The sequence below is a fragment of the Platichthys flesus genome, chromosome 11 (assembly GCF_949316205.1).
Source record: "Platichthys flesus chromosome 11, fPlaFle2.1, whole genome shotgun sequence".
Taxonomy (NCBI): domain Eukaryota; kingdom Metazoa; phylum Chordata; class Actinopteri; order Pleuronectiformes; family Pleuronectidae; genus Platichthys; species Platichthys flesus.
The window spans coordinates 22,608,006-22,630,098 of NC_084955.1; the positions used below are offsets into that span (position 1 = coordinate 22,608,006).

Sequence of the window (22,093 nt, forward strand, 5' to 3'; positions counted from 1 at the left end):
CAAATCGTGGAAGGTCAACTCTCTTTTCTGAAGGTGACACCATAGACCTGTTTATAAAGATGGACGCTGTGTCTTCACTTCCTCACATTATCCCAAATTCAAGCAAAAATATCCAAGATACGAATGCTGCCATCTTAAGCATTTGAAGCTTGACATTATTCTATTTGAAGTATACTTTGACTTTTTAGTTTGTTCCATGTCCCTACCATGGGGGGGGGGACATGTGGGGTTTAGGACCTGTACTGCAACCAGCCACCAGATGGCAGTTGAGACGCTTAGGCTTCACTTTAGGGAAGCCCAGGGGTGATCGCTGTTACACCTGAGGATTATGGGTAGTGTAGTTCTTCTCCTTGACATTGCTGTTGAGCTCTACACATGCACCAAATCAGTATCTGTCCTCTGCCATGCTTGTCAAGCTGCTGCTGCTGCTGCTGCGTCTGTCTCTGACTCATCGGCCTCCTTACCCCACACCGGAGAGCAGACGGCAGAAGAGGAAGGAGGTGTAGCCCTGGACGAAGGACGAGAAGAAGGCAAACACGCTGTTGATGGAGAGGGAGATGAGGAGCGTCTGCCGTCGGCCGATCCGGTCGGCGAGGCCTCCCCACACGAAAGCCCCGACCATCATCCCCAGGTAAACAATCAGACCTGGAGGGAGGAGGGAGGGAGAGAGAGGGGGGGAGGGTTGGTGTTTATGATGAGGATAATGAGGAGGGGAAGAAAGACAGAGGGCAGGATAATAAGTTATCAGAAAACTCATTGATATTACTTCCAGTCCTCATTTCCATTTTCATTAGACGTCCAGTGCCCAGTGAATTAGCTCATTTGGCAGCTTTACTGGATTAGACCAGGATTTTGCATAAAACACACAAAAACAAGAGGAACACAGTATAACATCAGGATCGAAACTGTAAACCACGGTTCAGAGAAGGTTCTTTTCTGTGCAGATCTTTTCATACGGTGCTTCGCATGTGGAAAAACACAAGAGAAACCATTTGGGTTTCTCTTGTGTTCAATTAAAGAATAAAACAGAAAACCTACTGTTAGATTTTATAAGCGATTCAAAAGAAACATTCTGTTCATATTAAGGTGCATGATGTTCATTTGGGTTATTACTTGAAAAGGGTCACACGCAGAACTTTCTGTCCATGGCTGCTGCTCCTCTTTTCAGCCTCTGTCTGAAACACTTGGTTTTAGCTCCCGTATCTTTAATATCTTTAAGCCCCACCCCCCCCAACCACTTCTGTCCCCTCTTGAGATTCAAGGCGCCAACATGACTCACACCCTGTGAGCTTTTTCAATTGGCCTGTTTCTCCTACTCTGCCACAGAGACAGTGCTCACACACGCGCACACGCACACACACACACACACACACACACACACACACACACACACACACACACACACACACACACACACACACACACACACACACACACACACACACACACACACACACACACACACACACACACACACACACACACACACACACACACACACACACACACACACACACACACACACACACACAGCCGTATTGACATCCTGTCAACAGGCTTCACTCCGCCCGAGTCGGCAGAGACACAGTTACTGGTGAGATCTCTCCGGAGGAATAGGGAGGACAGGGGCCGGTGGCTCGGCTTGACCTCTTCGTTTAAATCGTGTTGCCACCCAGCGTGTCCCATGAACCCTGCTCCACCTGCTCCACCTGCTCCACTCGGATCAGACCATCAACACAACGCCCCCCCCTTTTTCACAGCGGATGAGTAAATACTGTTAAATCATTTGAAGAGACACCATCTGAAGCAATTATGGATAAAAAGCCCTAAAAGTCCAACAGATTAATCCCAGTGGAGTCGGTGGTGCAGGGAAACAGAGGAGGAAGCCCACACAGGCTGTAAACAGTCGTTCATCACACAGTGCAGGAGACACACTGCTGGAACCAGTCGGTCGGACACACACTTAGCTCATCAGCTGTATTGATGAGGGAGATAAAGACGAGGCTCGCTGTGAGGATTGATGGAATAGTGTGAAAAGCAAATTCCTTATCTGTGAGATGAATAACATCGCGGGGTGTGTGTTTTGATTGTGTGTGTGTGTGTGTGTGTGTATGTGTGTGTGTGTGTGTGTGTGTGTGTGTGTGTTTGTGTCTCATTCCCTCTGTTGATCATACTGTGTAAACTCTGCAGTGCTGAATTGGGGAAGAAGGTGACTTTCACTTTCATTGTTAGATTGACGGCCGAGGATTCTTGTGTGCATATGGTGCCAATATGCTTTTGATTCTGTGTGTGTGTGTGTGTGTGTGTGTCTCTGGCACGGCACAGACACAGCTGGGAGCTTCTCCCTCTGACAATAAGAGCTGTAACAATGAGGCAGAGATGATAACTGGGTTCAATAGCCTGACGCCGCATTGCAGCAGCTTCTCCGTGGACAGACAAGCTTGGTGACCAGGATTTGTCACAAGAAGGCGTCTCTTCAAATTTAAAGCTGAAGCAGTTTTCTGACATTGACAGAAACGTGTGAAGCTGTCTAACATAATGGACCCAGCTGAGACCACTACGTGCCCATCGATCCAGTGTAAAGGTTCTGTAACATGTCTGTATCGGCTCAGTCTGAACCAGAGGGAAAGTTTAAACTTTTACAGTCCACAGCATTTTTTAGGTTCACTCTCTCCGCTCTCATCATTTCAAGCCACAGCAGGTACTTGTGGATTTATGGGAAACAATGATTGTTGGTTCATTATAAAGCTGTCGTGTGCAAGAGGATGTCTGTCACCTCGGATTGTGATCTAATCGGATCTCAGTGCGTTTTATTATCTTTAAAACATACACTTCATATTCGGGGAAAGAGAGAAAAGGAGTAAAAACTGTCTCGATGCTGTGGTGAGGGCAGGCAAATCCCATTTGACATTCAAGGAAGGTTACCACCACTGCATCAGCTTGAAAACCAGCTTCAAACCAGTTTATGTCACATCTCACTTTTTCCTGTTTTCAATGTGATGAAATCAGCAGCTTAGAGAATCCGAGGTTTGATGGTGACACACATTCTGGAGACAATGATTCTGCTAATTTCAGATTTATTTATCTGGATATTTTCTTACAGAAACTCAGCTTGTACATTTTGTACAGTTAAATCATTTTCATATTGCATTTTGCTCAATCTTAATGTTATTCCAATGTGTTTTTTTATGAGTTTTTTTATCAGGTTCAAGATCTTAAGTCTAATATTTATTTGCGCCGACTTACACTGAGTAAAATATTGTATTTTGCATCATCATAATAAGGTGCTGTGCATGTTCCATTCTTCTTCTTGCAGACAGACTCAATATGAGATTTATAAATGACAGACGAGCAGGACGACAGGTTTAAGGAAAGGGAGGAGAAGCAGGAGTCTGCTGACAGCTGGGCATCTCGTCTCTCTGGAGAGAAAATGGAGGAGGAGGGTGGAGAGAGAGAGAGAGAGAGAGAGAGAGAGAGAGAGAGAGAGAGAGAGAGCACAAAAAAGGAAAGAGGAGGAAGGGGATTGGACGACGGTGCACCATGACAGAACTCCCAAAGGCTCCAGGGTAGTGTATGTGTGTGGTGCATGTGTTGTTGAACACAGAGAGGGGAAAAAAGATTGTGTCCCTCTAGTGTGTGTGTGTGTGTGTGTGTGTGTGTGTGTGTGTGTGTGTGTGTGTGAAGGAGGGGGCAGGGCAGGGGCCACTATTAATAGCCAGTTTTTCCCTTTTCTGCCAGAGTACACTGGGCTTTCTGAGCCGGGGGCCGAGGCTCGTCAGCACTGGAGGAGAACGCGGTTTCTCATCAGCTGAATTCAGACACACACGCACACACACACACACACACACACACTTCCCACTGCTCACTACTTAGAGCACCGTCGCCTCTCAGCACGACAGAGGAACGATAATTGTTTTGAAAGTCTCCACAGCCAATAGACGACCTTCAGCACAATAACACAGCTCTGATTGGTGGAAATCACTCTTGAATTGAGCTGCTTGTTTGAAACATTACCTGCATCCACATGAACCAATCCAATCCATCTTCACTATAAAACTTTAAAATCTATTGATATTGTTTTGATGGAGTGACCCCTTGAGACTGAAGCTACTGCTCTTCTAAAGGATAAGCGATAGATGGAGTTATTATTTTACATTTAACAATATAACAGGGATTCATCGTTCACTGCAGCTCATTGGCTGATATCATTTCCAGATGATCGCTGAATATTCACACTGTGGTGGAGTACGAATGATGTGTAACAAATTCCTTTGCTATAAATAGGTAGTTGTATCAAACCGGCTGCAGCCTGTGTTGTCTGCCAGCATCTCCCTCGGGAGTCGGGCCTCCCCCCCCCGTTCTCTCCTCACCCTTCATCCTTCATCTCAGCGCCTGATGTTGTGTTCGTTAAAAGGCCAAAGAGGCATCATGAAAGACAAAGGTTCCCTACAGCCTCGGGGAAGAATCGTGCACTAGCTTCTCAATAAATACAGGTTAAAGGTCACGTAGCCATGATGATCAGAGGTTGTGTAGTTTCTAACTCCTCTTGAAAACTGTGTATTTAACTGAAGCAGGGCTGGAAATATACTAAATACCCCGAATCTTATCTCCTTGACATTCAAGCTACTTGCTTATCCAGCACCTTTCCGACAGAAATCCACTTCCTGTGAAGCTGCTGCATGTGACAAACCCGTTTCATCTTCATCAAGGACAAATCAACGACAGCCCGTCTGTGCTGCTCTGCTGCCTGAAAGCTTCTGCTGGAGGTTATTGTGCAAAAACACTTCACCACAAGCATCAGTGCTGTCATTTCAAATCCTCACTCTGGTTAATGTGCTGTATGTTTCCTCTACTTGTTTAAGATGCTCGTGTTTCTGGACGATGAGATATTTAATGCTTTTTTTCCATTTGCGACTAAAGCTGCGAGTCTGTTACGTCCCGTGACCAACCACAACAGAGAGGAGTGGCTGACCAATCACAGTAGACTTGACTTCATCAGCATGGCGGCATTAAAGTGTTTCAGACAGAGGCTGAAAGAGGAGCTGCAGCAATGGACATTCTGAGGAGTGTTTTCTGAACATTAGAACATGGAAACATTTCCAAGTGATGACACAAATTCAAATAATGAATCTGAATATGAGAAGAATATGTCAGAATATCATGCATACAAAAAACACAAACACACACACTTGATGATCCTGCCACAATGCGTCAAGCTAAAGTGGCCGACACACGCGAGCAAAGCAGGAGGAAGCTCTGTTCTGAGTGTAGAGAATGAAAAGGCTGAGTGTGGGGGTGGGGGTGGGGAAGAGGATACTAGGAACCATGGGATGCAGAGAGGCACGAGCAGAAGAGGCTCACTAGCATGAGTCAGGCGTGTTGCGTAACAGGGAGAGGGGGGAGGGAACCGAGGCTGGTCGTGTCTCCCTACTGGCTCCCCCCTGGCATGACACAAACCCAGTCAGAAAGGGGGGGGGGGGTCTACTGAGGTACTTATACTTTACTTAAAGTATCTCTAACACTTTTTACTTTTACTACTTTTGGATCCTAGAGGGAAATACTGGAGTTCTTGTTCCAAACATATTTATACATTTATCTGGCAGCTGCAGTGACCAGTTTATTTCGACCTCATGAAATATTTATGAAAACAAAATTGCTTTTCTCCTCTCAGTCCTTTTCCTTTCCTACGGCACCACATGAAGTTCATGTGGCAGCAGCAGAAACCCAAGCTGGGTCTCAACTCAGCAGCCACATCCTGTGTTGGCCGAACAGAACTAAGACGTTCTGCTCTTCCTATTCAGCTCATGTCTGAAAGCAGCTTGTACATTTAAATCATAGAATTTGGAGATCTGTATTATATCAACTTGTTTTTAGGTTGTGTGGATTTCACAAAAAGACATTCAGTCAGATAGTGAGATACACGGCATCTGCTACATTCTCCGAAACAGCTTTCAGCAACCCGCAGAGAATGGGTACAAGCTTTGCATGCTGGGAAACGATTCACATCAATGCTTGATGTCTATTTTCAACTGGAAACTCTAACGTCCTCTTAATGGAATATCTCAGTGTGACAGCACACAGCAGTTTATCCACTGGAAAAACACAAACAACGTCTCTGTGTCTCTCTGTGGAGAAGAGTTTCCCTGCGTAGCTCCTGACATGTTGGCTTATAACATATATGTACGTTCTTTACATGAATTAAACCCCGTCATCTTACCCCCTTGCTCCAACATTTTGAAAGAACTCACAATCCCGTCAGCACCCAGACACACAAACAGGCCAGAGAGCAAACACCTGAATTGAATCGGAGAACATTGTGTTCGGATTGGCTGGAGTTGGTTTGATTCAAAACACTGCTGCTGCTCAGCGGCTGCACGGGCAGTTGAATCTTAAACGGCTGTAGCTCCTCGGCCAAATAGGCTGAAGAAAGGCAATTACTGCTGAGTAAGCTGCGAAGGTAACAGCCGAGATGAGACAGAGATTAAATGCAAAGGGGAGCAATAAAAGCCCACTGGAGCCACTGGGATGAAAATAAACAGAGAGAACGCACAGAAAGCAGCAGATGAGTGAGTTTTTATGGTGTTGTTTGCTGTAGCTGGATGCAAGGGAGTAATGTCTGGAGATCTTACCCAGCATGCCCTTGTTCGGCTCAGATAGACACATGTCTACCTGAGCACTGGGCAGCACGAAGCCGACCACGAAGATCTCCACGCCATCTGCCATCAGAGCCAGCCCCAGGACGAAGTAGAGCGTCCACTGGAACCTCCCGTGGCCACACTCCTGCAGGATGGTCTCGTACTGCTCGGCCAGCTCCTCCTGGTCTTTCCTCCGCTCGCTCTCGTAGGCCGACCGATCCCTGAACTGCTGCTCCTGGGCGACCGTCGGCCCGTCCAAGCCGCCGGCCTTGCCCGACTCGGCCCTCGGGATGCCCTGGTACTCGCCCTCGTAGATCTCGTCATCCTCGTCGTGTCCTTCAGTGGAGTCACTGTGGCCTTCCTCGTCATTGGCCCGGCTGTCGTTGCGGTAATGTCCATCATCGTTGCCTGCCACGCCCGCGTAGTCGTCATCGTCTTCCTCCTCGAAGCGCTTATAGGAGCGCTTCGTGTACTCGTCGCCCATTTTGTCCACGCCGCGCCCCACCTTCTTGCCGACCTGCTTCTTGGCCACTTTGGCGATGTCCTTGGCGCCGCGAAGGAAGTCTGAGCGGCTATCTCTGTAGCGCCCGTCGTCGTCCATCTTGGATGTGTCGCGGTGGCGGTCAGTTGCTGCTGAATCAGGAGGATCAGGAGCGGCCAAAGCACATGAGTGTGTGACGGGGATTTCTGTGAGCTGGTGAATTCAGCACCGCGGACAGCTCCCTGCTCCACTGCACTGTCTGAGCCTGAGGAGAGAGAGAGAGAGAGTTAGAGGGATTCAAAACAACAAAACTTTAAAACTGAGGCCGAGACGTCTCACACAAACACTTACACAACTGCAAAAGTGACAACACAACTGCAAAATACTTTTTTAACCCACAAACAACGGCTCACTTGACCACAGAAAGTAACTCTGACCATTTCATTCTCATCATACGTTGTCACTTACTTCTATTGTGTTTATGTTACCATTGTGCGGTTTTTACAGTTGTGCTGTTTCTTTTGCCATTGTGTTGTGGCTTCTTCAGCCATGATGTTGCCATTGCATCGTTGTTATGGCAGTTTTAGTTGTGGCTTTTGCGGTTGTGTTACGGCTTTTGCTTTTGTGTTTTCCATTAAAGCCCTTGTGTGAGTCGTCGCCGCACTCTAATGCATGTGAAGAGGAAGCATCTGTTGACACAATCTACAAACCAAGGCACTTAAAACTGAAACACCACCAAGGACCGCTGACATTCCCGTGGCGTTGACATTATCTGGCTCAGCACTAATGGCTGTAAAGCAAAAAAAGGACACGGCAGCTTTAAGGAGCACACGTCTGAGTGCAGGAGCTCCGTGGCCTCTACCGACTGAAGCACAGTCACTTCACATCTCTCTCCTGAGCACAAGGCAGAGTAGTGTGGCATTTACAGCAGCGCACCGCAGAGCCGACATATAATGGACCGTGCCGCGACACGTGAACGTGTAATTCACAAGCTGGGCTGCGATGTGGAGGGATAGAGGTCATTGTATATGAAAGGTAGAGACACTGATAAGGATAGTTTGAGGATTACAATCTGTTGAGTCTGATATTCATTACGAAGTCTATAGTTAGCTACACAGTAATTTAATAGTCATTTTAGGAAAGTATGAAATTAATCATTTCTGTTCTTTTAAAAGATCCTGCCATTGTTCTCGTATTATGCGTATTGATCTATAGATCTGTGTTTATCTATATCTATAGATCTACAGACATGTTTTACATCCATTTCTGCATCATTCTTTCTCATCTCCACCACCTCTATTCCTAATGTCCTCACTATATTTCCTACATCCCTTCAGTCTGTTCATTATCCTCATCGAGTGGAGGAGAGAGGAGAAAAAGCTTGATCCGAACAAAAAGAGGCCATCATGAATCTATCAGCGGGAAACCTGCTCTTTTCACCGACGCCTCCGTCACTGTGATGCTGCCTGTGTCTGGTTCACTGACGGGAACACGCTGCGCAGAGGAAAAGGCTGCGAGGACAACAAGTGGGAAAAACAAACTCAGCAGGGGAACGTCATGAGTTTCTGTGAGCGACTCACACGCTATCAATTGTTGATTCAAACTACAAATCACCTGGAGATGAAAAATGCAGTTTACTCCAAAAAATACACCTAAGGAGAACTCTATTATTTGGGGAAATACTCGTGTTTGTTTTCTTTATAAAGGACAAGGAAACAACTCTTGTTTCTGTTTGATAGATACGCAGGAAACAGTTAGCTTAGCTTAGCTTAATGACTGGAAAAAGAGGGAAACAGCTAGCATGACTTCATGCAATGGTAGTAAAATCTGCGATCCAGCACCTCTGAAGCTCATAAATTCATCCAGGGTATATTAAGTGTTCAACTCAGTGAACATTTTAAACATACTGGTGGTGAATAATAGTTTTCAATATTTATGCTACAGATGGATTTTGGTATTGACCCAATATACCACAGTCCACGGGTTGACATATTTCACTGGTTGCCACATGACAAAAAGTTATGAAGAAGAAATTGTTAAATCTTTGTCTTTTTCTTTTTCTTAATACTGAAAACATTCTTATCTTTAATCCTTAAAGAAGAACTGAACATCTGCTCATTAAACACTTCTCCTGTAGCTGCAGTGATGCGCAGATGCACGCAAAGCTGTGAAATATCCATTTCAGACGTGAACTGTGACTGGTTTACAAGCAGAGGGAACCACTTTCCCAATTCTGAACCAGAACTTCTACAGGCTCTCTACCAGGAGCCATTGTCTACTCCTCGTCTGCAACAACAACACACCTCCAGCATGCATGTGCTCAGGAGACCAAGCAGAGACGATGTGCCTCTGGAAATCAAATCTCTGGGGCTGCAGCTGCAGCTGTAGCCAAGTATTCTCGGAGCTTCCCACAGTCTGTGTAAAGAGAGCAGCAGCAGCTCAGCAGGGAAGAGAGAAGGAGAACATGTTCATTCTGAAGGAGCCGGCAGCACACAACCCCCCCCCCCCCCCCACTGACTGAATACACTGCAGAATACTGACAAAGACAACAGCAGCGTGCAACCCTGTCTGACAGACTGCTCTATTTGTTGTACATTCAAAATATAGTGTTAAAAATGTAGGTGTAAGCAGATGTAGATATTTATTCAGTTCCTCCCACTGTACAAAAATGAAGCTCAATTCCTCTGGGTACACGTAGTGACATTTTGTGGCAATGATGTCATTGGGCGTCTGTGCAGAAGTGATGACAACGTGGAGCTGTGGTTTAGACCTATCACGACTCAGTCTCTGCTGTAAATTACAACATTTCATTTCCTTTTTAATAGCATCAAATAATTTATTAAATCCAAACTCATCGGAAACATGAACACTCTGAGAAATGGTGTGAGAAGAACAACCTCTAATGACAGAACCAATCTTTGGGAAAAAGATATTGGAATTTTTAGTTTGGTCCATATCCCATCTTCTGACGAAGGAGACAGGATTTGTGACCTGTGCTGCAGCCAGCCACCAGGGGGCGATCAATATGATTTTCTTCACACACAGTCTATTGGAAATATATATCCAAAGTAGATGAACCCTGTTTTGCAGCTTAATGTCAAATGTAGTGTTTTTTCCAATGAGAAAATACTTGAAAAAAACATGATGACGGACAGATGTGTTTGACATTTTGTGTAAAACTCAAAAGGTTGTTGAGCCAAACCTGCAAACCACTGGTTCAATTAAAAACTACAGCTCTTCATCCACTTTCCATTCATTTTCTTCCGTTTCTTTTTCCCATTTTCCTTCTCTGCTTGTTTTATATTCCACTAGTGTTTTAAATGTCTTCAGTGTGGCTCAGGGAGGATCCATTAAAACTCTTTCAAGGAGAGAAGCTGCCCAAACGAATCTTGTTTCCGTTTAAAATGAAAACGCATGAGACAAACCACTCAATCTTTCCTGAACGTGTCTAACATGGTGGTGTCCACATGTGCTCTGTGTTCTTTGCTGTCTGGACGTGGAGGAAGTGATCAGACTGTCCTGACTCTGCACCAATCAATAGATCAATGAGCCATGTAATTAATATTGGTCACAATGGAGAGGCGGTGTTAAATTACACTGGATAACCGCCAGAGTAACCTTGTTGACACTTTTACTGTCGTTGTTCCTGGTCGTTAAAATGTTTCTAAACCTGTTCGCGAAAGTGCACCGAGATTTAATTACAGCAGGGAGACAACAGCAGGAGTCACAGGTAGAGAGGAGGAGGCAGAGGGGGGGAACTCTGAAAGCTTCCTGTGTCGCCTCGGGGCCGTCGGGCAGACACACACTTTACTGCCGAGCCAACATCACACGACCCAAAGGTCCTCTCCTCCGGGACATCTGACTTTCTAAGAACGTGTTCGCTGAAACTAAGACCCAAGAAGAACAGAGAACATTCTGCTGGGGGGTCTCTGCTGATCAGGAAAACACGATACGATAAATACAGAAGTTAACGAGAATGATAGGTATTTAGTCGTAAATCAAAGTATGTGACAAGTTAAACATTTAACATGTTGGGGTAAAAAAACTCAATAAAGTTCAGGCTGAATCACAGAAACAAGCATCCGGAGCTAAATCAATTTCTTCTGTTCACTGGTGATAAGAGCCTCAGTGAGTTTCTAAGTGCTCCGACCAAAGTGACTGCTATAAACCTGTTAAATGCTATTTACGAGAGTTTTTATTTTCAGCCTCACAAACGTGCCTCAGGCTTTGGATTAGATTTGGATTCAAATGCTCCAGGCCCAAGGGAGGCTGCATCGTTCCTACCATTGTAGATCTGACATAATTTGATTATCTTCACTTATCCAATCTATTATCCCTTATTTTGTGGTCATGTTATAAAAACTAGTTGTGTAGCTCTTTTGTTTCCACAGCTTCATGCCGTCACAGGCGCCATCACGAGCGAATGTGGTGAAAGACATTTGGAGCTTTGTCATCAGAGCCTCTTCCTCCGAGCTGCTCACTTCAGTTCCACTCAGGGACCAGTTCCCTGGAGTGGTTTCTTGTTTCAGGTCATTTTGTCCAGTGAGGCTCCAGCTCCACCTCCTCCACCTCCTCCACCTCCTCCACCTCCTCCACCTCCTCCTCCTGCTCCACCTCCTCCACCTGCTCCTCCTGCTCTGTGTTCCTCTCTCTGACTCTAACACGTTGTCTACATCCATCTCCGCACAGTGACCCAATCAAATCTCTGTCCCTCTCTGTGGAGCCCGGCGATTGGTCGATGCTCATTCGTCACCGTGGTCACGACCTTTACACCGGGAGACTCTTGAAGCCAATCTGAAAGCAATGCAGCAGCCCAACCCCGTCTGATTGGCCTTTCACAACCCACAGCTACTGAGAGGGGAGGGGCTGTGGGTTGACTCTGTGCCTCTGAATAACAAACACTTGACATGCAGGGAACCTGTGCAGCCAAATATCACCAAGATCACATATTCTCATACTTTCATGTTATATGAACAATGTCTTTAAATGGAACCGGTCCAATGAAGACCAGATGCTTCCGTAGAGTAATAAGAAAAGATGAGCTCAGATTGTCTTTTCCAAACTGCTCTGGCGTCTGTAATGAAGTGTGAATTGATAATAAATTAATAGTCGACGGGGGGGGCTGGCGGGTTGTTTATGCTGCTGATGAAAATACTGAATTATGTAATCCCATTTTCTTCTGGTGAGCAGAGAAGACGCCGGAGGGATGGGAAGACACAACACACACTCAGACACTAATGCAACACACAATGTGGCAGGCTAAAAGCATGCTAACAAAAGAGAGCTGGTGCAAATGTGTGGGAACAAAATGAATTACAATGTCCTGCAGCTGCCTTTAAGTTCACACTACCGAAGATTCACACAGATTTACAGAATTTAACAAGATCCAATTAGCAGACTACACAGTGTAGTAGAAACAATGGTATCAAACAAGCAAAACTCAAAAACGAGACCAACGAAACAAAACCATGAATAGGAAACATGAGGGAACAAGGAGCACTGTGAGGAAACGTCAGGGAACCGAACAGATGAAGCGATAAAGAAGACAGAGACTAAACAAACTAGGAAAGCAGAGGATTGGTCACACGTTGCATCAGTGGGAGAAGTCCAGCCCACAGTGGTGGTGGATTAAATAATGAGAAGGTACGACTCTATCACTGGTTGTTCTTTAAGTTGGAAGCTCATTCATCTTCTACACATTCTGACTCTTTGATGAAGAGTCTGTCCACATCTCAAGGATCCACCTCAGAGGAGCAGTGCAGGTTTCCAGCTGCCACTAACAGAGTCGTAACCACATTAGTCGGACTCGGACAAGACGTGTTCTTTCACACACCGGAGAATATTAACCTCGGTTCATAACTCGGGCTTAGGGCCGTCAGCATCTATCTTTACTGCACCATGAAAACGTTAAGAGCATCTGCTGAACTATCTCTACATTTCCTCTTCCACCTCAGGCCTGGATAACAGCAGCGGGACATTTCATTTAGTGGAAAACACCAGAACCGTTCAGCGGTGGACAGTTTTTTGGCAGCGAAAAGGACGAGTCGGTTACCGGCCCAGCGAAGATGGATGAGGAGAAACCACTCTCTGAATAAACTGGCTTTGATGGAATCCCAGCACACTCACAGCTCCATTTGTTCTCCTGACAGCAGGAGCTACACACAGGTAATGTCCTCTCTCCTCCCAAAACACAACCGGGGTGAAACGTCATGTGTTTATTATCTGATGCAGTCACATGACACAGGAGGGAAAATCGCACGTCCACTTTGTGTAATGATCTCTTTCCACCAAGATGTGGTCTCAGCATCTTAAAGACCAGAGACACAATAAATCCAAACAATAAATCCCCCAAATAAAATATCACTATGTCATATGTCCACTGTACTGTACCGTTCTCTAACACCAAAATAACTTTGTGTCGGCAATAAATCAACTTTAATATGAGAAACACCAAGATTTAGATTATATTTTAAAATAATAGCTTAATAACAATTTTGATGGTACAGAGAATGGAGCCTCTTCATTCCTACTCTGCACCTCGAGTGGGTCTATTCCATGAGATTTGACTCAAACTGCAGGAATCTGGCCCAGGAACTTTAAGAGTGATGCCCAAACTGTTAATTAGTTAGAAAAGAGCCAAAATCATTTAAAACCGGAATTCATCTTCACTATTCCGCAAGGAAACGTTTATAATATACAGAATTCTAAACAGAGTTTGGTGTTTTGGGGGAAGAAGCCAGAGTACGTGGAGTAAAACACATGGTGAGAAGATGCAAACTCCACAGGGAAAGGTTCAGGGTTCAAGCCCAGAACCTTTTTACAGTGAGGCTAACCACTGTTCCACCATTCCACTTATATAGGGAAGATGGGACAGTCAAATATAATCTTGAGAAACCAACAAGTGCAGAACTACCGTTCGAGAAGGCGACATTGTGACTATGAGCTCATGTGTTTACAGAAGAGCTCGATCACTCAGGACGTTTTCTACTGGTGACACACACACACACACTTCTCTGGGTGTGGCCCCGGGACAGATGTTCCTCAGGTGAAGTTCGTGCTGTGCCCTCGCAGGCGGGTCGGACCACAGCTGGAGCAGTTTGTAGAAATAAACGCAGAATCAAACAGAGTTAAACACATTCATTTGAAGATGCATCCAATTAGCAGCCCGGCGTTTACCGTCAGGATGAGTCACTCCTGTCTCCAGATATAACCTCAGCTTTCATCACCACCACACATTCGCACAACCGCCCGTATATACACAACATGCCAACACAACCTTGTGCATTAATTATCACTCTCCCATTACGAAACAAATGATTATGGCCTAGAATAGGATGAAAACAAATTGTCTGTTAAAGTTTTGCAGATTCAAGGTGATGGGTTCACCTGTTTGTAGATAAATATAATCAGGTTACAAACATAGAAGCACAATGAAACCAGCAGATCTTCACACTGGAGAAGCTGAGACGATTAAGTTTGTAAAATTTATACGGACATTGATTGACATCTATAAGAATGTTTCATCAATTTGTATTTTATATAAATAAATGCAGGAATCCCCCAAATCATCCAAATGAAAGATCTCAGTTTGAGAGTATTTCTGCGCTTCCTGGGTATGAAGGGCTCACGCACCCGCTCTGTTTGACAACGTCCCCACAAGACTCAGTCAACAAACACCCACGCTGATGGTAAAACACACCGTCTGCTGCCGTGATGGAGTCAAACTGTGACGGAGGTTTGTGTGTCGACGCTCTCGTCTTTTCTCCACTTTCGTTTACGTGCTCAATTAAATCCCGATGCTCAGTCAACGGCACAGACGCTGCGAGATGTGAGGGTGTCTGAGAGCGTTTGGTGAGAGGGAACGTGAACGTGTGCCCCAGAGAATCAAAGAATAGAAAAAGTGTGTGTGTGTGTGTGTGTGTGTGTGTGTGTGTGTGTCTGTGTGTGTGTGAAGTGGGAATGATGAGGTCACTCGTGGATCCTCCTAGCTGCAGATGGCTGCTAATGTCATGCAGCGCTGAATTCATTTCACTTGACATCGTTGATAGCTCGCTGTGACGCACGCACTTCCTCCTCTGACAGATCTGATCTGTCTCTGAGTCTCAGCACAACCCTGACTCTGATAACCGAAAGAAGACGTGTAGAGAAAACAGGGAAATCAAATATGATGAATTAATTCCCGAAACACAACAAATCCATTTTGACACAGAAAAAACTGAAACAAAACACAATCGGCGTCAACATTTATCTAATATTCACTGTCTTTAAATATTAAGTAAGTTTTTATGTTAATTTTGTGAGCGTGTGAGTTTTTTTGAGACTCACTGTCGATTTGTGATTGTAGAACATTCTTATAGTTTCTTAGAAACACAAAGCACTGCTATCATCATGGTGAGAGATGTGTTCTTGGTCATGTGTCCTGTCTGAGGTCAACTAGAGCAAAAGCAATGGAGCTGCATCATATCTCTGACTTATCCTGCTAACGAACAAACAGAAACATGAATCTAGAACTCAGAGAGCGTGAACACAGTTCCCTCATGAAACCAGATTAAAACTCTCAAGAACTGGACTTTTATCTGGATCTGCAGCTAATTGCACGACTCATATATTTCCAGTTTCTCAGGGAAATCAACGAAGATGTCGCAGCAGCTTCCTTCATCTCACAATGTTGAAGACAGGGAAGAACTTTATACAATAATATCATCGACTCCACATCCTTCCACCCAGTTTCGTATAATCCTGCAAACTACACTGAAGAAAACACAACCTTCTTTACAAAAACTGTCTCACAACTGGCCTTTAGTTCAGTTTGATGTGCTTCTTCTTGTCCTACAGTCATTTTTCTCTTCACAGTCGCGACTGGAAACCAACAGGAGAGATTCCTGTTTATCTGTCTCCACTCACAATCCAACAAGAAGCACATAAAACACTCCTGAAGTCCACAGACGTCAATAAAAACCTGCTTGTTTTCCTGCTCGGCCTCAGTTGGAGCGTTTGTCTGCTCTCATGGGTGAAGCAGGAGCGTTGCATCCTGGGTCGGGTCAGCACGGCCCACGCACCCGCTCTGTTTGACGACCTCCGCACAAGACTCAGTCAACAGACACCCACGCTCATAATAACGCACGGAGTCCGCTGCCATGATGGAGTCAGACCACAGAGGGAGATTACATTCAGCCGTATGTTCGTTTAAGATCCGGCAGCAGCAGAGGGAGACGAGGCGGCTCATCGTCTTTATATGAAACATGAACTGATACAGGAGGACGAGGAAACTGCTGAGCAACAGGAAACAAGTCGATTTAACGTACTATATATGTGACTCGTTAATTCAATCTTATTGTTTATAGGGTTTTAAATCCCTGGTGAAATATCTCAACAACCACTGGAGTGATTTTTAGAAATGAAGACATGCAGATATTCAGGGGCCCCAGAGGATGAATCCCTCTTCCACCATCATGAGGTTGTGTGACTCTAACTGTTGGATGGATTGGATTTGGTGTAGGGTTCATGTTCCAGGGTTCTAACTTGATGATGTCTCGTTGGGAGGATTTTCACTGACTCAAGCTCTCTGCTCGTCTGAGGCATCAAATATTAAATCAATATCATCCATTATCAAAATAAGAGACGCTCTCTGGAGGAGGTGGTGTAGAAACGCCCCCCCTCGCTGGTTAAGTCACTGAAAAGCCCACTAAGCTGAGGGAGGTGGAACATTTTGTACTATTTCATTGTACAGTCACACGTTTATCATTCACTGGCTCTAACTCTCCATCCTGCCCTGAGCAAAGCCTTTTTCTGAATTTGTACCGTCCTCCATCATCATCATATATTTTTTCTCTCCGCTACTCTGGCCTGATCTTCAGGGTGACTCGTGCTGAGGTTGTGTGTGAAGGATTCATCAACTATTCATGTCTTGTTTTCTTTGCACAAGGACGGAGGTGGCAGAGTCGACTCGGTCCCTCAGCAGTGAAGTATTGACGCGATAAAATAAACCGTCCACTTCCTGCTCGTCTGCGCCAACCACAGCGTGACATCTGCACACAGCCGAGCGAGGAGGGACAGTTTTATTCTGCTGCAGCATGTTCCTTCATGGCTGGAGGCCCATACAGGCCAAGTGCATGAGCAGCCTGAGAGGAGGGCTTGACGATTGGCTGATAGACTCACTGGGTCATAGCTCTGTCCCGGCTGCACGTGCACGAGGCCCCGTTGGGAGAATCTGCAGCCGAGCGCGAGTCGCGTCATTGTTCCCCTGCTCGGGGCTCGCAGCGTGCACCGTCACCCTGGTGGCACCAGGGCGGCTGGCAACACCATGTCAAACACAGTGACGTCAGCTCTCTGCATCCATTTTGGCTTTGCACGCTGCAAAATGGACTGAAGAGGAGTCAGGCTGAGGGCAGCTGAGAGAACCTGCAGCACGGGGGATAGAGACACTGCAACACAGCTGTGTGCACAACCGTTCCCACCTCATGTCTCATTACTCTCGTGTTTTAATGTTCAAGTCATTAGAATTCAACGCCAGTGCAACGTTAATTGTGCCGGGAGCTGCAGTCGCTGCATAATGTGTTTCACACAGAAGGTGTGATTGAGCAGCTGAGCTGAAGCCATTGAAATTCATTGGACAAAATTCACAATCACAGCCTCGACAGCCACAAGCATCAGATAATAAAACCATTTACACCAGATTTAACAATTTCAAGATCAGTGAATCGTCTCCTGGGAAATCGATGATCCTTCCTCCAACATTCGTGGAAATCTGCGTAAAACAAAACCTCCTTGGCTCCTCAGGAAAGTCATTAGATCGGTTTTGAAATAGAACGAGAACCTGCACTGTGGTTCTTTGAGCTAATTGGTTAAAGAACAATTTGTTAAAGTACAAATTAGCACAATGCTATTTGCTGATTAGCACTAAACACAAGGAACTGCCACAAAATTACATTAATAACCAATTATGGCTCCAAAAGACAAGTTAGGGGAAAACAGAACTATTACAGTTCACCCTTGGATAGACATCCAGGTGATGATGAGCGTGCCTGAAGCCTGGTGTCGTCATAAACCAATCACAGCTTCCCTACTGTGGACACACAACTGAGCCGGCATCCGTGCCAATTAGCCACGCGAGCAGTGACACACAATCCTGAAGAGGAGCGCAGGAAATAATAATAAGCACCTCTTCATGTCAGGCAGGAGGTCCACGAGATTTGATTGGAAAAAATAAGTACAACAACACAAGCAAAGCAAAGCAACGGAACCACAATGTCATCTTGTAGATATGTTAGTGGCTCAGTGAAGAATTTGAGCTGCTGGTGGTGGTAAATTAAGATCTGGAGGGTTCATCATGTAGAGACCAGGGATGTCTGACACCAGTCCTTCCAGGAGGTGTTGAGATATTTCACTGTGGACGAACGTGAAGGAACAACTTGGATTATTTTGAAAAAAACGAATGAAGTCCTGACAATGATTCCAGGAGTGAAATCTTCCCACTGCTGCAGGGATTATAGAGACGGATTATAAAGCTTCTTCAGGAAAAAGTCACCACACAGATTGTGTTCGTGTTCGGCACTTTGCAGATGCTCTGCCGCAGCTCTTGTCTCCCTGTGAACAGTGGGGGTGATGGGTTTTTAAGGTTTTCTGAATCAGCTTTGCTCTGGCTTCCCTGGGCATCGGAGCCATTTGTGTTTCTGCTGGAGTGTGTGTGTGTGTCTGTCTGAGTGTGTCTGTGTGTGTCACCTCATTACTGTGTAAAGTAAGAAGTGAACACTATATTTTAAAGCAGAGCTGCAGAGAAGAGGAGATGCTTTATTTTACAGGCCCCATAACAATCGACTAGAAAGGGTCTAATTAAGAGTTTTTTGTAATTAGCCACTAATTGCAGGGAAGACGATGCTCTGAGTCAGAAGACACGTTAAAGGAATGGTTTCACATTTCAAAGAAAGGAGCTAATTAGCTTAGCTGGGCACAAACACTAACAGGGGAAACTATAGGCTATTGCATAGACCTGTTGTTAAAAATGGAGGATATGACTGCTCCCCCAAAAGACTTTTGAATTTGTCCCATGTCCCATCTACTAACACAGAGAAGGCGGAGTTCATGATTGCAGCCAGTCACCCGGTTTCAATCACGAGGATTTGGCTTCACTTTTAGAGAGATGACACGTGGTCTTATCTTTATACACAATCTGTGGCAAAATTAAGTTAAACCCAATTTGAATCTCTATATTTGCAGTATTGTATTGGATCCTGTAATGTACAACTATAGAGAAAGATAAGACCGAAATATGAGCGTTTCTCGAACATTAGGTGTGTTGGTTCAGGTCAAAGAATGTAAATTAAACTCAACTTTGAATCCATTTGCATTTTATATATAAATGTACCACATCATAAAGTCCTTTCCAGAAACCTTGCTAAGACATTGAAGCGCAGATAATTTATTTTCTCTAGAATAATGAACAAATTATCAGGAAAGTTTAAAATGAAACCTTAATTATTCCTGATCGATGTTATGTTATAAGTATTTTAATTAGAAGAAGGAAAAGTGCAGTTCTCTCTCCTAACCACATGTATTTGTTTGACGACGTCAGACATGTCTCGTGCCCTAAATGCACCATCTCTTGTTAATGGAGAGTTATCGCTGCTTTGACCCCCCCCTCCCCCGATCTGGAGACGAGAGGGGGAAAGGCCTTCACTTTGCTCCGTCACATAAATCCTCAGCTGAGAGGAATCTTCACCTGCAGCATCACAGGCTACAAAATAATAAAAAGGAGCTTCCTAGAAAAACGAAGCAGCACAAATGAAGCATCTCTGATCACATCTGTGCCACTCACTGATCCAGACGCCACCTGGATGAGGTGAAGTGGATCTCAGTGTTTCTTTTCTTTATTTCAGCTCCTTCACCCGAGCACCGGTGCTGCCAGCTGCAGAGAGAGGCGAGTTGTAACTTGTGACGGGGCGAATCTCTGTGGACGGACCGGAGCACGGTCCAATCAGCCGGAGTAACGGGCAGAAAATGAGAACACCAAACAGAGCAGCTCCCCTCGCTCCTCCTCCTGCTGTTGAAGGGTTCAGCTGTGTGAACACTCCTTTAAAAAGGGACTTTTAGTCTCTAGGCCACTAAATGTTTAATAACACACTGTGTCTGTGACTGTTGTGTTGTGCTGAGCGGTGGCTCATTTACGAAATAAAATCATGACGAATAAATTATCTTCCAAATCCAGCCCTTAAAGAGCATAGATACATGATCCACAGATACACTAACATGGACACAGCTATTCTGGATTAAGACAATTGTACGAATAAGGTCATTAGGTAACACAAATACACAAATGTGAGGCGAATATTGCTGATCTCAGTTACACTCTATGAGATGTGACGCTACAGGAAGTGACTCGCTTGCACAGATTGGAAGAGAACAGGAGGAGAAGGTTTGTCACAGAGACATTCGAGCTTATGTGACATAAACAATGAATAAACAATAACAATTAAGACATGTGGAGTGTTCTAACCTCAGTTGCTTTATTTGTAATTATCTTAACCTCATTACAAAGACATGGACATATGTTAGTTAGTAACTACTCAACCTGGACATAATGTTGATGTGAGGTACAATCAGACTACTCTCGGTAAGATGTAAACAATATCTATTATGTTCTTCATATTAAGTCAATAATAGAAAATATTGTCGGGAAGGTTGTGGGTTTTCCCTCCTTCTAAACTACACACAGGAAGAAACTGATTGCTGCATTACCCCAACACAAGAGCAGGAGAACCCGCCTCCTGAGGGATGAACTGGTGATTTCTGAGTGTCTCATTCAGGATCTGCTCACAAGCACCAGTTTAAAGCGAAGAAGAAAATCAGCACTCTCAGTGGGAAGCATTTGATTGTATTGAACTGGAGCCGTCACCATATTGTTGTTGCAGCCTAATAGAGACTAATTAAGAGGCTGAGAGGGCATCAGGCTTTGACTTGTACAATCAGACACTATAAATCACACACTGTCACGAGAGGAGGGCACAGTGTCCTGCAGCACACACACATACACACACACAGACACACACTGAGCTGCAGTGATGGCTGCCACAGGAGCATCACACATTTAAAGTTGTAAATCGCATCACCTCTAAAAGACATAATTGGACATGGATCCATTTCCTGCCGCTGAATCACCACCAGTTTAAAACCTTACAAAATCAAATATAAGAACACAATATCACACAATCAACACAAAGGGGGTTTTCAGTCTCACTGACAGAAAAACCACCGCACAGCAACACCACAGAATTGCTCATCACTCCTCCTCCGTCATATTCTCCCCGCTGGGTTTCTACAAGGTCATTGTGGCGCACGACGCACGACGGGACGCACCGGCTGCACCCGCACGTTCCAGATTCTCCTGGTGTCGAACGAATCAAATGTCACCGCACACAGAGAGGAAGACTTGTATTTAATAAGGTTAAGACGCATCTACAGATTAAGATCCGTGTAGTGGGAGGAAAAGGCGGAGCTGGAGCTGGAGAGGGACAAGGGCGCCGGTGCCAGAACCCATCAGCAAACACATAAACCTGGATGCATGATGGGAAACTGGAGATATGAGGTGTTAAAAGGTATTAAACCATCACAGGCTGCTACCTCCCTCTGTCTCTACCATCAGAGTGAATCCTCTAAACTGGGATGGCTGGAGGATGGTGATCGCTTCTAACGCACAAGACCTCCCAGCAACAACAAGAGGGACGCGCACCTTTTACGCCCCCACCCCAGCCCACACCACAGTGAGAATATCTTCAAAAATCCATTACTAATAATCGATATTTTTTTCCACTCCGGCTCCACTTGTGCCTCGGTTTCCTTCGGGCACAGGTTTAGGGGTCATTACGCAGCGCAGCAAAGGCCCATGAATCGTCTTTTAGTGGTAAATAAATGTCGAGTTTGACCATAAACATGAGGAAATATTCAGAAACGTCCTCCAGCTCCTGCTTGCCCACCGGAAAAC

The 22,093-nt window shown here is 45.1% G+C and overlaps 1 protein-coding gene and 1 long non-coding RNA gene across 2 annotated transcripts in view; one reads left to right on the forward strand and one right to left on the reverse strand.

The window, feature by feature from the left end:
* sv2a (synaptic vesicle glycoprotein 2A) overlaps window positions 1–22,093 on the reverse strand; it is a 32,025-nt gene that overhangs the window by 9,727 nt on the left and 205 nt on the right. The window contains exons 2-3 of the mRNA XM_062400168.1: window positions 6,630–7,381; window positions 465–645 (exon numbers count right to left, since the gene is read on the reverse strand). Coding sequence (XP_062256152.1) covers window positions 465–645; window positions 6,630–7,236 — 788 coding nt within the window. The 5' untranslated portion in view covers window positions 7,237–7,381. The remainder of the gene's footprint in view (window positions 1–464; window positions 646–6,629; window positions 7,382–22,093) is intronic.
* LOC133965558 (uncharacterized) lies at window positions 499–20,392 on the forward strand. Its single transcript, XR_009923878.1, has 3 exons — window positions 499–631; window positions 13,071–13,281; window positions 19,992–20,392. It is a non-coding gene; the product is annotated as an uncharacterized LOC133965558 (long non-coding RNA).